Source organism: Hibiscus syriacus, unplaced genomic scaffold (genome assembly GCF_006381635.1).
Source record: "Hibiscus syriacus cultivar Baekdansim isolate YM2019G1 unplaced genomic scaffold, ASM638163v2 tig00014444_pilon, whole genome shotgun sequence".
NCBI lineage: Eukaryota > Viridiplantae > Streptophyta > Magnoliopsida > Malvales > Malvaceae > Hibiscus > Hibiscus syriacus.
The window spans coordinates 1,156,414-1,174,424 of NW_024062326.1; the positions used below are offsets into that span (position 1 = coordinate 1,156,414).

An 18,011-nucleotide genomic window follows, 5' to 3' on the forward strand; every position below is an offset into this window, starting at 1 on the left:
AAGGATTTTTCCATAACACTGAATTTTACATCTGACAAATCATATGTGGTTTTATAGCTCAAACACTACATTATGCGTACCTAATTACTAATTTGTCAGGTTTCCATGTCTCGTATTGTCTCAATCTCCAAAAGCAATCCTCTCTTGAACTCCACATAAGGGTAGGCAAGAGGGAAGTCATCTGCCAATGTTTTCCATCTTTTTGAAACATAAAAAAAAAATCCCAGAATCAATTACGATTCATAGATAAAGTAACGAATATGGTAATGCAGTAGGATTCCAACATTTCTCATAATTGTGCTGGTTCCTAAGTGGGAAGTAATGACCTTTGAGGATTAATTTAAATATGTTGAGGATGAAATTTTACCTATAATTGAGGACAAGATGATGGAGGAAGAAAGCAATTTCTACTTTTGCAAGGTCAGCCCCTGGACATAACCGAGGACCACCACCAAATGGCATTACCTTTTTGGTCGTTGCTTTATCCTGTGTCATCCAAAGTGGCCGACGATCGGATTATACAAACCAAAAAACAATACCAAACGAAAACTAATATTTTTGTTTCGGCCAAATTCCAAAAATAATGTGTTGGGAAAAATATTAGTTTATTTAGGACGGTGGAAAAATTATTTGCTGAGATAAAGTGTTTATTACCATGTCTTTGTGAGACACGAGTACCGGTCGACGTCTTTGGAAAGATATACATGTAGTCAAAACGTCAAGTCTAACCTAGTAGCAATATAAATGACGCCGAGTGATTCAAATTTTTTCCCAAAGTGGTCGAGTGATCCAAATGTCTTCATAAAAGCACTGTAACAAAAACCCTATCCCAACAAATAATTTTCTCAATCACACTAAATGAATCAATCTTGTTTATTTAAGAGTAATATATGGGTAGCCTTTTCCTCGTCGAGCTAGCATCATATGTACAGATAATAATATCTCCATCTATAGATGATTTTCTTTGTGTCAACTATTGTTTAACGATAATATACTTACAGTCCATCTCCAAGGATTGAACTCCATAGGATCTTCGTGAAGAGTGGGATCAAAGTGAGCTGCAGTCAACATTGGAAGTATCTTCCATCCCGCAGGAATGAAATATCCTACAACAGTATTATATATATATAAATATGTATAAAATATAACCTCCTCCCTAATGAAGAAAACTCGGATTAAAAATCTTGTGAAATCTAACTTGAACTTAAGAAGAAAAAGGAACAAAGGGCTGTAATTATTAACCTTTAAATTTGACATCTTGAAGGGCAACCCGGTGGAGAAATTTGACTACATTTCCGCACCTCATAGATTCGTAAATAACCTATACATATATGTAAAACAAAACTACCATTATAAATTTTCTTTTTTCACTTATATATATTTAGAATATGTAGATATCTTGTAAATGAAATATTTTCTTACATTGTAAGTGAATTCCATTTTCTGGTAATCTTCCCAGTTCAAGGGTTCACCTCTCTTTTTGTTTTTCCTTATTTCATCATGTTCTCCCTGGCATAAACAGTGTTAGAAAAAGTACACTATATGGGGGGGGGGGTAGGAAGAGAGTTTATTTATATGCATGCATGTAAGAATACCTCTAAATGTTGTAAAACATTTGGATGAAGGGAAAGAAAGTAGACAATCAAGGACGTGAGTGTTGCTGTTGTTTCGTAACCTGCAAGCAACAGGTCCAACACGACGCTTACTGTTTCTTCATCACTTAGACTCTCTTTACTTAAAACTGCATCCAAGAAATCTCCTTTGTCATGCCTCAACTTCTCCTTTTTCCTTTCTTTTATGATCCCTCCAACAGTTGCAGAAAGCCTTTCCCTGGCCTGCAGTATATTATGTTCGTGGTATCAAAATATATATAATATTGTATATGGCTCGTGAAAATATACAGAAAAATGGATCTAATTTAGGCCATGTTTATTTATGTCAGTCAGTACCTTAACGGCACTGGCATAAGCTGTACCAGGGAGATAAACTGGCAAAGACACGAACCCTTTCATGTAAGTTAGAAAATCTTCCAGGATCTTGAAGGCCAGTGGCTCTTCTGGTTCAATACTTAACAGATGCTTCACCATAAGATTGAGTGTGAACTGTTTGCAAGAAAAAATATATTTTAACATATGCACGAGTCTGGAACTTATTTAAAGAACTTATTTAAATAGGAAGGTACATATCATGGATTTAAACAGAGGTCGTTATATAGCGGTAAAAGTGTCATCAGAAATCATTATTGCACAATCGCGATATCTGCAATGATTGGAACAACGTCCGCTATTGCCGCGATAATCGCAACCGCAATTTAGATCCCTGGTATATATAACTCCCGATAGTCCCACCTTTTTGACTTCTTTACAGAAGCCAATTTGCTGACGATTTTTCCATGAATTCATCATTGAGATAGTCATATTTTCCAAGCAGTTAAGAAACACCGGGTTCGATTTAGAGGCAGTGATAAAGCTGGCGCCGATATTTCGTAGCTTCTTATGAATATCCCCAGAAACAATAATCATAGAGAATTTGCCAAGAATTCCATGCATGGCCTTGGGGTAGCTGACCTGAAATAGCTTCTCTTCAGTTTGAAGAATAAGCGTGTTAAGCTCATGATCGCACGAGACTATAGTTGGGGAGCCAAATAGATGAGATTTGAACACTCTCCCATATCTGTATAGCAGCAAATCAATGCAAGTTTTTTACAAATAAACCATGGTAGCGGCTATCAAGTATTTAAGAAATGAGAAGGGCTTGCTTAGATTGTTACCTGGAGCAATGTTCTTGCAGAAAACTCCCCATGGAGTTTGATCTATGGGGCTTAAGGAAGCCAAGAGTCTCCCCAAGCAAAGGCAAACCCATACTTCCATGGGGCAAATTTGCAGGCTCGTGTTTTGCAAATGCTTTTACAAGAAAATGGAGTCCTAGTCCTAGCGAGAGAGCTGATAAAATGAAAGGAAAAAAATCAAACATTTTTTTTTTTTTTTTTGCAAATCGAAGTTTGTGTGGTGCTGATTTTGATTTCTTATCGTAAGGGTTAGATTTGTACGTATTTAAACCAAATCCAGTGGCACCTAAGTTCTGGTTTTAATCATCAGGATATCTTTAAAAGGGTGAAAATTTAAAACTTTGGAGCCCCTTCTCTTTATTGCCTTAAATTTTCACATATGAGCTGGATCTAAAGCCTCTTATTTGGTAAATTTAATATAAAAGGAAAATGTACTGGTACACGTATCAATATCACCTGTCATATAATTTTGTCTAATTTTCAAATTAATTTGGTTTTAATTGGATATTATTTTTTAGCACAGGAAATATTTTGCTAATATTAAAAGCACCATTGGATGGTGGGTTACAAGGCCCTTTTTCGTGGGAAATCAAACCCATTTGTAAGCCACTGTATTCCTTGTACAATTGTAACCTAATCCCTCTATATTTATTTTAATTTCTCCAAAATGTACTTGATCACGTTCTTCCTTTTTCCTATAAACTAAGAAATTATAGGGGGTGAATGAGTTGATCTTTCGCCTCAGTATTAATAATTGATGGCTAGAGAAGAGAACCCATAATCATGTTCCCACTAAAATAATGATTAAAATGAAACAGCAGCTAAGGCTTACCTAACCTTTTCATATACCTCTAAAATATATATTCCCTTTATCTAAAAAAATCACATTTGATATTTTTAAATTTAATTATTTTAAATATTTTAATTACTTAAATTTATAATTAATATATATATAAATTCTACACGAATCAAGTGACTTCCGTAGTAAATGAACTGTTATTATTCTTTGATGATCCGGGTTCGAGCACCATAGATGTCTGGGTGTGAGCGTTTAAGGTCGAAAGGTTGAGAGTTATCTATGAACATATATTATCTTGTACTTACCCGAATTAAAAAAAATTATTTCATTCATATATTTTAAAAATAAGTTTTTATATTTTTTAAAACAATAAGAAGTTAATTTAAAAAGTTTAACTACTAAAAAACAATATGTGACAAATGTATTAAGATAAAGAAACAATTTTTTCAGTTAAAGTAAAAATATTTTTATTGATTTATTTATAAATTGAATTAAACTAAAACATAATATTTCAGAGTAAACCCTGTTTGAATGGAACATAAAGCCAATCGGGAGCGATGCTAGAGGCCATCCAATATCTGAACTAATTTTCTTTTTTGTCCCTATTGATGAGCAAAAGGGATTAGGGGACACTTGCAGAGAACGGAATTAGGGTTTCCTAAAGGAACAACAAAGAGGGTCCATTTTGGTTGGTGAATACGTACCCTTTTCTGCTAACTAAAGACGATAAGAACTTTCAAAGGCATCCCCACTTCCCTTTTTCTATTTTTTATTATTATTTCTGTAAAATAAAAATTAATGTTTGGTTGTATAACCTTTAGATCCGATCAAGATATTAAAGTCAAATCCAAGAAATTATGCTTTAATGCAGGCTAAACACGATAACCTCTTTTAAAAACTAAGAGGATGAGTTCTAGAGTTTAGTGTATTCTTTAATGTAGACTAAAAAAATCAAATATAACGTTAAATCAGTACGCGATAACCATCTTTACTCCATTAACCTTTCCTACAATCATTACATGAACATCGAAAACAATTCTTACTCTAGCTTGGTGTGGCCCGTTGAATATTACTGTCGATAGTAAAAGTTATATATGTTTGCATGGTGCACGTGCAATAGATGGTGGACCCTAGACAATCAAATGGTTGGCATTAGAATAATTAATTAACTATATATCATTTTTCATGATTGCATGTCTCTTTGATCTTTCCATTCTCCATTTCCACTAAAAATTAAACAAGTAGTAATTTCTTTAGCTTATGTTTGTGTTGTCGGCATGTCTTGTTATTTTTATTTTATTTGATGAAATGAAGTGTTAATTACTACTTAATTTGATTCCTGTGGGGGTTGTGCTGTCTCATGTTGAGTGTTGATTGTTCATTTGTTTGGCTTTTATATCCCACTATGCAATATAAAAGCATCACAATAAAATATTTGTCTTTACTTTGAAAAGGAAAAGTGTTAAAAATATTGTTTATAATTATTTAGGATTGGTTAGGAATTATCGATGATGTTGGTTCAAGTGGTAAGTAGTTTAATATCATTTAAGTAATGTTTCGAGTTTGAGTTCTTGTGTATGCAAAAAAAATCCATGTTGGGAGACTCACTCACCAAAGCCAAATGTACGATGCAGATCGATCGGAATTAATCAAGACAAACCCTTCGAACCGAAAGGGCAACCGAAAGAAGGTTGGGTTGGGAGTTAGGAACATGCACATTTTTCAAATGAATGTCATGGAAACAAGCTGCCCCATGCGGTGCCCAATAGCATTATTATAGGAAACTTTTGGAGTTTTAAGAGCAACTTAATTTTTATACGGCCGTGCCAACAAAATCTTGGTTTAATTTTTCAGATTTAGAAATCTTCTTAAAATTTATTTGTATTTTTATACGTTATATAACCAAAATGTTTTGCAAATTATTTATATTAATTCTTTTAGTTTATAAAATAACATATATAAATAATTCTTTGATTATAAGATTCTTTTATTGTGTTTCCCAAATATAAAAAGTACCAAATTGTTTATATAATTTGAAAAAAATAAATAAGTTAACTATTTTCTATTTAAACAGATGATAGAAATGATGTGATAATTAATAAAACTAGTGTAATAATAAATTTAATCTTTAACTTTTACCCATTATTATAATTATTTAATGTTAATTTTAAAACTGTAACCTCCAAAACTTAGGATTGTAAGGCCAAGTTAGAATCCCACCATCGTTATTCATAGCGAGTAATTTGTAAATTCTTATGTATATCCTAAATAGGTCTTAGATATTCTCTGGCCCTGGACTTGGACTGAGAGACCCACTCTAACCTTTTTTTTTTTGTAAAAAAATGTAAACTCCAACATTTAATTATTACACCAGGTTAATACTAAAGAGATAATCGCCTCAGTGACCAAAAATGCCTTATAATATACGATTTTAACCAACTTTTTTTTGATTTGCCAAAATGACCAACAAAATCGCAACGCGATATCAAAACCGCAACGCGATTTAGAAAAGCGCAACGTTGAAAAGAAGATCGCAACGCGATTCAGAAAATCGCAACGCGATCTTCCAAGAATCGCAACGCGATTCTTGGAAGATCGCGTTGCGATTCTTGGAATCGCGTTGCGATTTTCTGGATCGCGTTGCGATTCTTGGAATCGCGTTGCGATTTTCTAAATCGCGTTGCGATTCTTGGAAGATCGCGTTGCGATTTTCTGAATCGCGTTGCGATTTTCTGAACCGCGTTGCGATTTTCTGAATCGCGTTGCGATTCTTGGAAGATCGCGTTGCGATTTTATGAATCGCATTGCGATTCTTGGAAGATCGCGTTGCGATTTTCTTTTCAACGTTGCGCTTTTCTAAATCGCGTTGCGGTTTTGATATCGCGTTGCGATTTTGTTGGTCATTTTGGCAAATCAAAAAAAAGTTGGTTAAAATCGTATATTATAATGCATTTTTGGTCACTGAGGCGATTTTCTCAATACTAAAAGGGTAAATTACACTTATGATCATTTAATTAAGGGGGAATTCTATTTTGACCATTAGTCTTTCAATTTTGACAATAAGACAACTTAACTATTTAAAAATTAGTTACCCGTTGTTAACATTTGGTGCAAGGTCTAATGTGGTAGTTAACAAAAATTAACATCATTATACATTTGGTCATCAATACTTACATAATTGATCAATATAGTCCTAATTTTAATTTAATTACAAAAAAACTAACCCTCTAATTAAGAAGTCACACATTTCACCACCTGATTGGAGAGTATCTTTTATTAATTTTGTTATATTTAATTAAATACATTTTTATCAAATCGAGTTATGAAATGTGTTGTCATATGATTGGAGATTTGAATTTGAGGGAATCAAATCACTAAAACAAGGATTATATGAAGTAGGCTCTGGGATGGATATAACAAGGATTATGTGTCTCGAGATCTACTTAGTTAATGTAATGGGTATAATTTTAAATTTATGTGTCGCGGAAGAGTGATGATTTTAAATTTTATATTCATAACGGATAATGAAATGAAGATGATGATGAATTTTGTTATAGGGATAGATACAAGTGAACATCTTGTACCTGTCCAATTCGATTGACATTTTCGTATAACATGCGTTAAAATTTAAAATATAATTTCACTAAACGTCGTATTTTAAAAAGAAGTTGATAGCAAAACTCATCAAATAGTTTATTGGTAAAATAATATATTATTCTCTTTAAAAATTTTGAGTTCGAGCAGTTATGTCTATAGGATATACATTCATTGTCGATAACTTAAAATAACTCTGAACGTATATTATATTAAAATCATCCAAAATATTTTTAAAAAAAATTGATTATACACTTATATTTTTTTTATATACAATGTATATGGATCCCACTTCTTTAGCCTTTATATTAAATCTCCATCTATGCTTCTTTGTCTACCAACGAATGCATGCTTCACTCATTCTCCATTTCACATTTTAAGAATATTTAAATTTGTCAGTCCAAAAAAAGTGATCGTATTTTTACTTTCTTGGTACGGTGGGTTCAGGCTTTCTTGCTTTTAAATTCCTAATTTATCTTTTAAATAACGTTAGAGTTTTAAAGTCTATGCATTTAGAAGTTTGTATTTTTTTTAAAAAAAAAATTATGATTGCACGGGAAAAACGTTTCTTCATTTTTTTAATGGAGTTAACCTAGCTATAATGTGGACGAGTGATGATTTAATCTGTAATCATAATATTTTTTTCCATTGAAATTTATATCAATTCTTTAATGAAATTATGTATAATATGAGAGTATATTATCTAAAAATATAAATAATCTTTTTAAAACAAATATACTTATTTATCATACACATACAAATGACACAAGTAATATATGTGAAAAGGATCAATTAAGGAGCATGCATGATGAATAATGATGATTTAAATGTACATAAACTTGACGGTTTCTCAAAGTTTGTCTGAAAAAGAGGAGAGGAAACCCTTCCTTTCCGGCAACGAGTGGGAAAGCAATAATTATTTCAGACGATGTCCTGTTTGTTTTTGTATTAGAAAGAAGAAGAAAATCGCAAATTTCACATCACAGCTCATTTGCACGTTTGATGCTAACCTATTTCATCATTTTCTTCTTTGTCCTTGTCTCTTTCTTGTTCTTAAAATCACTTTTGAATGCAATATTGTTTGAACACTATTTTTTTGTTATATATATAAAACAATCAAAAAAGATATTTAAGAAAATAATTAACTTTTTATCGTATGGGATGAATATGCATCATATCGATTATGCTAGCTTTATCGATCAACCAAAATATGCCAAGAGCGGGGTTGAATTGAACTTTAAAAACTTCGTGGTGGAAGCAACCAAAATTAAACTTTTGCACAAGGAATTTAGAGTGCTTCTACTTCTAAACCAAGTCTACATCTATTATCTTATCAACCACACTAAGAATTTCTCAAATCCACTAGATTTGCTAACCTTTGAGGACAAGATGTAACTTTACAACAATACATAAGATTTATACCCCAAAACCTTGTTTACACTCTTTCTACAAGAGGAATTACAAATTTAGCAAACAAAAAAAAAAACTTAACAAAAGCAAATTAGTTTGCAACAAATTAAGCACTCATGCAAATCACACTTGAGAAAGAATAAACAAATAAGCTAACAAGTGTGTTTACAATGAAGAATTTGACAAAGTAAGCTCTAAAACTCTTTTGCTGTTGGTTTGATATTGCAATTGATTTTCTTATTGTTCTCCATTTGATTATTGACCCCTTTTATGTCTTCTAACATCAATCTAGCCGTTTGGAGCAGTTGGTGATTGATTAGAGTTGTCGGATTCATTAATTTTGAGCATTTAATGCTCACTTGCACATTTAGTAACGATACCGGGCAATGAGTACCGAAACAGAGCATCCTAGTTGTTGAACCTATGGTATTGATATTGCTCGTGTGTGTATCGATACTCACCTACCAGTCTTGATACCAACACCATAGTATCGATACCAAAAAGCCTATTGGAATATAGGTATCGAGTGTGGAATGTTGATCTCGAGACTGACATGGGTTTTTGTTTTTTAAAACAATATTTATAATATATGAAATTACTCGAGAACACTTATTATTATTTTTCACACTTAAAAACATTTGAAAATTGTTTTTGACAAATTATTTATAGAATCATAAAATTTTAACAAATTAAAACATTTAAAAGTTCATGTTATATCAAAATCAAAGTTTGGTTCAACAAGTTATGCTTTTCAAAAGCTAATATTTAAGTTTGATCAAATTCAAACTTTATTTTTGACAATTCAAAATCAATAAATTTGACATAAAATTATCAAAATCTCACATTGTTTAGATATGTGTTTTTCAAGTATTTAAGTATAATCTTTCAGATAGTGTTGAGTAATTGAAGAAAAAACCTACATATGTTCATCGTCGTCTTCATTCGACTCGTGCTCATGAAAATATGTGTATTAACACGTATCATGTAACGCCCCAAATCCTGGGTTAATAGTTCGGGCTAACCTAAGACTTATAAACGAGCCCAATAGAGCTTGGACCTAATTGAGTTGGATGTGGGCTTGAGTTAGGCCCCATATAATAGAGAGTTAGGATTATCTTATTTTTAGAATGAAAGAATGAGGACTAAAAGAGTGATTAACCCATCTTTCTAATTAAAGATGAAAACCTTAAAAAATTTATGGTTTTCACGTGTACCCACTTCAGTTTCTTTATCCCACCAAACACTCTTCTTCTTCTTCTTCTTCTTCTTCCTCTCTAAAGTTGTATAAAGGTGGAAGCTTTAAGAATTCTAAGTCTAGTTTGGTTTAGCAAAGGTTAGAATATTAATCTTCATCCTTCAAGCTTTAATTTAAGCTCTTAACCTCGACTTTTGGTTATACTTTCATAAAATAGATTTTAGGGAGGTTTAAGACAATTAAGTGATTCTATCTCGTTTCCAGTGGATTCAAGTAATAAGAAGTGTTCTTAACTTCAATCCAAGCAGCTAGTTGAGTTAGTAATTCATTTTCTTGCTTTGATTAGTGAAAGAGGTAGGAGAAACCTTCAAAGCAAGGTGAAAGGAGAAATTGATCATTGGTTGATTTGGGAGAGGTTCTAGTAGCTAAGAAACCAAGGTAACACATTCACAACTTCCTCGTACCATTTGTGGGTGGGTCATTTAAATGTTTTATAGCTAGAGAATTGAGTTATAAAGCATTATATAGCATTTCATGGTAGATTACATGTTTTGGTGCTTAAGTATGTTTCAAAGCCCTTAATAATGATTGGGGACCTTGTATAACACATAAAACTTTAATAACGATTGGGGACCTCAATAGAACATTTTGGGTGAGTTTGGGAATTAATTTCATGCCCAAACAGGGCATTTTCGAGCATAAGTATCGATACTGGAAGAACAACACCGATATTGTTTGTATGATAGGCAAGAAAACAAGGGAGTTTACGTGGAGAGTATCGATACTCATTATAAGAGTATCGATACTGGAGTTTTGGTTTCGAGACTCATAGGTTGGTATCGAGACCGTTTTTCCAGTGCCCATTTTTTGTATCAATACTCGAGGGGAGTATTGATACCAAGGGTAGAGTATCGATACTTCTGAGGGGAGTATCAATATCGATGTAATTTTTAAAGCAACGAATCCAAATTTGGTGTCAATACCCTGGATAGTATCGATACCTTAGCCTAGGAGTATCGATACTGATCTAAGAGTATCGATACTCAAGGGTCAATACCGATACCAATAGGCCTAGTATCGTACCAGCATAATTTTTGGGGTATTGGTTCCAAGAGATTTTAAGGGGTAATGAGGTTTCCCAAGAACTCCCTAATTACTCTCAAATAAGACTACAAGTGAGAACAAGAATAATGCTTGAATACAGTAGAAACAAGATCAATTATGGTGATATAGAACTAGCCTTGGTTGATGCTCAGGAAACACTCAGAACACAAGAGTTACTTTAGTAAATGATATTAATGTTGAGAAATAGAAATGTCTGGATATCCTTAGGTAGTGAACGAGGCACTTTAAACTGACTAACTAGGGCCTCGGCTAGACACTTGCGAGGGGTGGGTTAGTCGAGAGTGTTATGTCCGATGTAGAGATTTCGAGCCTCATTATTTGTAGACTAAAAGGGTGCATGAGCTCCGAGATGCGGAACCCTCATTCGTACTATGATGTTTACCCTAGAGTAGAGAGTGAAGTATACGAGTATACTCACTATTGCATTACACTCGATAGCATGAGCATTTAATAACCATTTTTAGTATGGTTTAGTTGTTAGTGTAGTACTAAGCTAATGAACTCAGCGTTCATAATTTATTTATGTGCGCATGTATTTAGGAGGAGCATTTGGAGAACCTTCTGAGCATCAACATTTCAGACTAAGTGAGAAGTTGAGCATGTCTCGAGTTATCTTCTTTAGAGGGCATGTATAGTTTGTAGAACCCGTTGTACATTCGAGTCGTAACTTTGTTTTGTATATTGGATTGCATTATTTGATATACTATTTTGGTAACTCCCGATGTAAACTTATTATATATTTTGAGATGAATTACCTTATTTCAAAATGGTTTTAATTCGTGTTTTATTAAGTAATTAAGAGAAAATTTTCAGGTTAACCACTCCAATGATCTCGTAAGGCATTCTAATCGGTCGAATTTGTGTCGTATCAGATTAGGGTGTTCCATATCACATACGTTTTCTTTTTCCAAATAAAATCTTTTTTTAAACATTTTTTATCTTCTCTCTTTTCTTTCATTTCAACTTCGTTCAGTGCAAATCTAGGAAGTTTGGTCCGAGTTCTCTGCCACATCAATAAAGATATATCCTATCAAACATTTTTTATGAAAAACGAGACTAACATAGTACTACTCAATAAAAAAATAGTATTACTCACAAAAAATTTCCACTTTGAAAGTTAAGCTTATTTCTTCTTTTGCAAAAAAAATTGAAAAAAACATTATTCGATAATTTATGGAAAATAAACAAATAGAATGACTAATATGAAAACCCAACATCAAGATTACGATCAAATGGAAACAAAGTGCAATTTAAATAAAGTACTGAACGCAAAATATCAAAGTATCATAAAACATCACCACAAAGTTTAAACTTTTTAGAGTATATGTTAGTTATGTGCATTGCCAGTGTAGAGAATCTTCATCAACCTGTATATTTCTCGTTCAATTAGAATATGTAGTATCAATGGAGGGTCTGAAACTGACCAAGATTAAGAATCAATGATTGCTGAAGTTCTGATACATGCATCACAAGGCTCACATCAAAGGAAGAAGTAATAACTCTTCCAAATGATCCATTTGTCCAAGCATTGGAAAAGAATATCAGAACAGAAGTAGACTTGCGACGCCTTTTTGAATGGGATCCTGATCTTATTTGGTCAAGATGTCTTCTGAAAATACGACCAGCTATCTCTTATCTTTCCAATGGTTCTTGAATCGCATTCATCCGATATCGGGAACTCAAGATATGGTCATTTTACTGAAGACGGTGCATGCAGGAAATCCTATACAGGATTAATACGTGATTTTGTAAATATTACGAATTTTCAATATTTATATTGATTATTTGTAATATAATTTAATATAGGATGATCAATTATCTTTTAGGATCAGATTTATTATTTTTATAAGGAATTAAGGTTGGGTTAAAACAATATTTTTAGATATTATTATTTTATTAGGAATTAGAGTTAAAACATGTTTAGTTTATTATTATTTTATTATCTAGTTATTTAGGACCTTTAGGATTCAGCCCCTATATAAAGGAGGCTTCATTTAACTTTGTAAATAAGATTTGTTTGATTAATAATACAACGAGAATTCGTTTTTGCAAGTGTTGATTGCCTTGTGCCTTCGAAGCTTCTTCTCCTGAAGTTCTTTCAAGTTCTTGTGAGGGAGATTAATCTTCACACTCCAATTTGCCTTTTCATTGCGACTAGGAGGGCTCGATAGGACATTATCCATCGATTTTCCACATATCCATCCACGCCATCAATCATCTTCGCCGTTCACCTTTATAAGGGAGATCTTTTGATTTCTTAGTTATCTTACTTTATTTGCAATTCCTTTATCTTTTCTTTATTTTGTTTTAATCTTGTTTCTTACATTGTTTCCAGTACCTAAAAAAAACTCCAAGAACCCTAATTACTACTGCCACCTTCCCCTATTCATTCCCCATTGTTCTTCATCGAGTCTAGAACTTTCTAGGTTTGATTCTTCAACACGAGCAACGATCATCAATCCGCCACCGCTTCCCTATCAATTGGTATCCGATTTGGGCCGATTCTTGGAAAGAAGCAAGCAATCTTGCACACAAAACCGTCAAGGTATCCCAACGGAGCTAGTTTAAAGAAGATTCATCGTTTCATGTTCTTTTTATTTAATTTTAATTTAGATGCAAATCCTTCTTGTTAGTTTGCTATTTTTAAAAAAACAAAAAACCCAAAATTTCAAAAAAATTGCAAACGAAGGTATTTAGGGCTGATTTTCTCCAGATATCATATTCATCATAAAGAAATCTCCAGTCCAAAATTCACCCAAATCGGAGTTCATTAGAGCCTTCAAATACATCCTTCAAGTTTCATCGGCAGATTCAGTCTAGGATCTTGTCGAATTTCTTGAAAATTCTACAGGAGGAATTTCGTGGTGAAAATTTCCAAATTGAAACTTCATATATTGAAGATAATTTACACAAAAAAATCAGAATTTGTGGAGATCAAGAACACCTTCGAACAAAGCGATCAAGAAAAATAGATTGTTTGATGACTCACCGTTCAACAGAGTCTACTGTATACTACTGAAGGTATTTGATTCTGAAATTTTACAGGTGGTTTCTTGACGCATCAAAAGACATTCAATATTTTTTCCAAAATTTTCAGACACCGATAACACCCTCAAAAACGTTTCTCAAGTTAATCAAGCGTTTTCCAAGTTTTTGGGTTGGTTCTTTTTTTTCTTTGACTCTTAGTGCTTTAGGTTCTTTTGTTTTTCCTTTTTATTGTTCTTTTGCATTATCTAACACATTATATTTCTTATGTTAGTAGGACTAAATAGTTTGCATACTTCTTCCTTCTTTGCATTCTCGTTCTCTTGGAGTCTACCCTTGTTTGGCCACTTAGAGCTTTTAGGCTTTTCTTATCGCCTTTGCTAGTAATCAAACTCCGATACGAACTGTGGAAGACTACTTGGTAAAGTGAGTTTTAAAGAGTACAGGATTGGCTTACTTGCCTCTCGCTATGTTACTTTCTTGGAGTGACTTGTGAGGTTTCTTGCTTTGTTGAATTTTCTTTCTTTTATTTTACTTTAAAATTTTCTTTCGAGTGTTATGATTTCAGGATGGGCGACAATAACAACAAGACACTTACGGCTATCTTAGCCGCACTTGCACGGCTTACGACTCAAGTTGAAAGATTTGATGAACTTACCTATACCGTGAGAGAACGACAAGAACCACAATTGGATCTATCAAACCAGAATCCAAGACTAAACAATGCTGATTTTTTTGTACCTAGGCGAGAACAACCACGTTTCCAAGCACCTGAACTCTTTGCAAAACCAAAGTTCATGATCCCGTCTTTTAAAGGAGACAATGATCCGGACAGGTACATCGATTGGGAAGGAAAAGTTGATATCATGTTCGCATACCATGACTGCCCCCAAGCTAAACAAGTTCCCCTTATCACCATGCAATTTGAAGGATATGCTCGAACTTGGTGGATGCAAACAAGGAAAAAGATCCAAAACTTCCAAATTCCAACAATCACTTCTTGGATCGACCTCAAACAAACCATGAGGAAGCGATTCCTACCGACACATTATACACGAGAAGTTAAACTACGATAACACCGACTTCGACAAGGTAGAAGTTCAGTTGAAGACTACTACAAGGAGATGCAATCCTTACTCAATAGGGCTAACATAACCGAAAAAGAAGAGGTCACCGTGTCAAGATTCGTCGTCGGCTTAAACTCAAACACCATTGATCTTCTTTACCTTCATGGGTACGAAAACCTTGAAGAGACACTAAAGAAGGCAATAACAATCGAAGCACAAATCCAAAGTAGATTTTGATTCAGAGAACATTACCAAGGTACTTCATCCTCTTGCCAAGGTAATCTTTCAAATCCTTCTTCATCTTCTACTCTACCTTCTCAAAAAAAGTCAAAAGATGACAAACCCTACAAGGAGAAACAACGACCATCAAAGAATGACACACTTCCAGCCCCTAAAGATCAAATGAGAATTTGTGAGGAGGGAGGGAAAGCAAAAAAAAGAAAAAGATGAGAAAGAGGCAAAATCAAAAAAGGTCACTAGTTACAAAAGCCAAAAGAATAATGACCCATGGGAGGTGAGTGAACCTAAATGTGAGAAAAAAGGAGTCACTCAAAATTTGTGTGAGCAAAAAAGAATTGAGAGAGAACCTTCTTTACAAACAACCTTTCATCGTTGTTTGATTTAGGGAATCAATTATTTCGATTTCTAACATTAACAAGGATTTGTCTAGTGTGTTTTCATCTTTGTTATAGGATTTTTGAGAAGTGTTAGGTGATCCACCTAACAAATTACCACCGAAAAGAGGAAAACAACACCAAAACAATCTAATTCAAGGTTCCATTATACCCCGTCAAACATACAATCTCGAAGAAACCAAAGAGTTAGATTTGTTACAAAAAAAATACATACAAGAAAGCCTTAGTCGTGGCGCCATCTTAATGACGAAACGTGACTTGAACAACTCCACAAGCTTTATATTTCGTGCACACGAAATCCATGTAAATGATGAGAAAGTAAAAACAACACAAGACTGGCCCACACCATCTTCCATCGCTAAGAGTTGTCGAATAGTGCTAGGTGACCCTCTTGACGAGTTACCACCTGAAAGCCCTAATCACTATGCCATATCAATGAAGAGTCACGATTTACCGGAGTCCAAAGGTAAGTATTTTATTACTCATTTTAATGACATTGTAACGTACTTCTTCTCCTTCTTACAAGGTAAGGCTCCTGAAGTTGTCATCCATACTAAACACAACTCCTTTAAGTACGTAACAGACTGATGTAAGCAAAACATAGTAGATGATGCACTACCACGAAGGTATACTCTTAACTATCAAACGAATACTACTATTTCGAGAATTGAACATATCAAAGATATATATCATAATAACTCGGATATTTATGATATTTCTACTCATACTTTTAAAAGTGTTTTTAATGAGCTTTATCTTGTATATACGTTTCCTTGTCAACTAAACAGGTTCTACAGTCCACAAATCTCCTCACGAGAATTCCTAATTCATGAACCACACTTAGGAGACTTGAGGGATTACTTTAATAAACCAGTTGACATGGTTTTTAAACACTCATTCTCGCCACACACGAATAAAACCATGGACAAATTATCTGAAGCAGTCATATAAAAAGCCAATAGTGGTCGACGCCATGTTGAATTTCAACCTAAACATCAGATTACAAGACTTGTATGCAAAAGAGGATTTCAAGACTACAAGAAATCAGTTCTTACAAAGAAGAAACCTCGACTAAAACGCATAAAGATACATCAAATTGATCCTGGTAAATGTTTCACAAGTTTTCCTTTCAACACATCTAATTCTCTTTGTTTTGGATTTTTCAGATTCGAGGACGAATCCTTTTGAGGAGTGGGAGAATGATACATGCACCAAAGTCCATAATAAATGCTTCTTTGGACTAATATTTCTACTCGAACCTATTACAATAACAAAGTCTCGAAGATTCAAAGCATATCTATTCGGTAAGCATAATGTTAATGAATCATTAAACGATTCTAATGTTGCTCCCTTTAATGTTTTAGATTCGAGATCGAATCTTTTTGAAGAAAGGGAGGATGATACATACATCACAAGGCTCACATCAAAGGAAGAAGTAATAACTCTTCCAAATGATCTACTCATCCAAGCATTAGAAAAGAAGATCAGAACAAAAGCATACTTACGACAACTTTTTGAATGGGATCCAGATCTTATTTGGTCAAGATGTCTTCTGGAGATACGACCATCTATCTCTTATCTTTCCAACAGTTCTTGAATCGCATTAATCCGATATCGAGAACTCAAGATATGACCATTTTACTGAAAACGGTGCATGTAAAAAATCCTATACGAGATTAATACGTGATTTTGTAAATATTACGAATTTTCAATATTTATATTGATTATTTGTAATATAATTTAATATAAGATGATCAATTATCTTTTAAGATCAGATTTATTATTTTTATTAGGAATTAAGGTTAGGTTAAAACAATATTTTTAAATATTATTATTTTATTAGGAATTAGAGTTAAAACATATTTAATTTATTATTATTTTATTCTCTAGTAATTTAAGACCTTTAGGATTCAACCCCTATATAAAGGAGGCTTCATTCCCTACCGCCACCTTCCTCTATTCATTCCCCATTGTTAGTCTAGAGCTTTCTAGGTTTGATTATTCAACATGAGCAACGTTCATCAATCCGCCACCACTTCCCTACCAAGTAACACTTAAATGGACCAAAAATTGCATGCCTTGAAACTATTGTGCTACCAAAGAAGCATACTGCTTGGCTAATGAGCTTACAAGTATGTTTCAATCTATACTGCATAAATCCATCAAAGATTAATTATGGGGACTATACTCGTGTTTTAGTGACAATAACAAAAAGATTAAAAGAAATGCCGGCACTAAAGTTTAAAGTATGTTTGTCAACACCTTTAAGACAGAACAATTTACATGGATCATTAGCATATACCTATAGAGAATCCTTTGATAGTATTCAGTGATCGAAGGCCATGTATCTTGATAGATTGCCATGTATAACTGCTGTCATGGTCTCAGAAAGATGGTTATAATATATGGGCTG

The 18,011-nt window shown here is 33.4% G+C and overlaps 1 protein-coding gene across 1 annotated transcript; it reads right to left on the reverse strand.

The window, feature by feature from the left end:
* Window positions 1-363: 363 nt before the first annotated feature.
* LOC120207285 (cytochrome P450 724B1-like) lies at window positions 364-2,973 on the reverse strand. The gene is made up of 8 exons (XM_039206782.1): window positions 2,771-2,973; window positions 2,349-2,673; window positions 1,950-2,102; window positions 1,596-1,835; window positions 1,423-1,509; window positions 1,243-1,321; window positions 1,000-1,106; window positions 364-486 (listed from the first exon to the last, which is right to left on the reverse strand). Exons 1-8 carry the CDS (start codon window positions 2,971-2,973, stop codon window positions 364-366), a joined length of 1,317 nt encoding a protein of 438 aa, XP_039062713.1.
* Window positions 2,974-18,011: the final 15,038 nt, after the last annotated feature.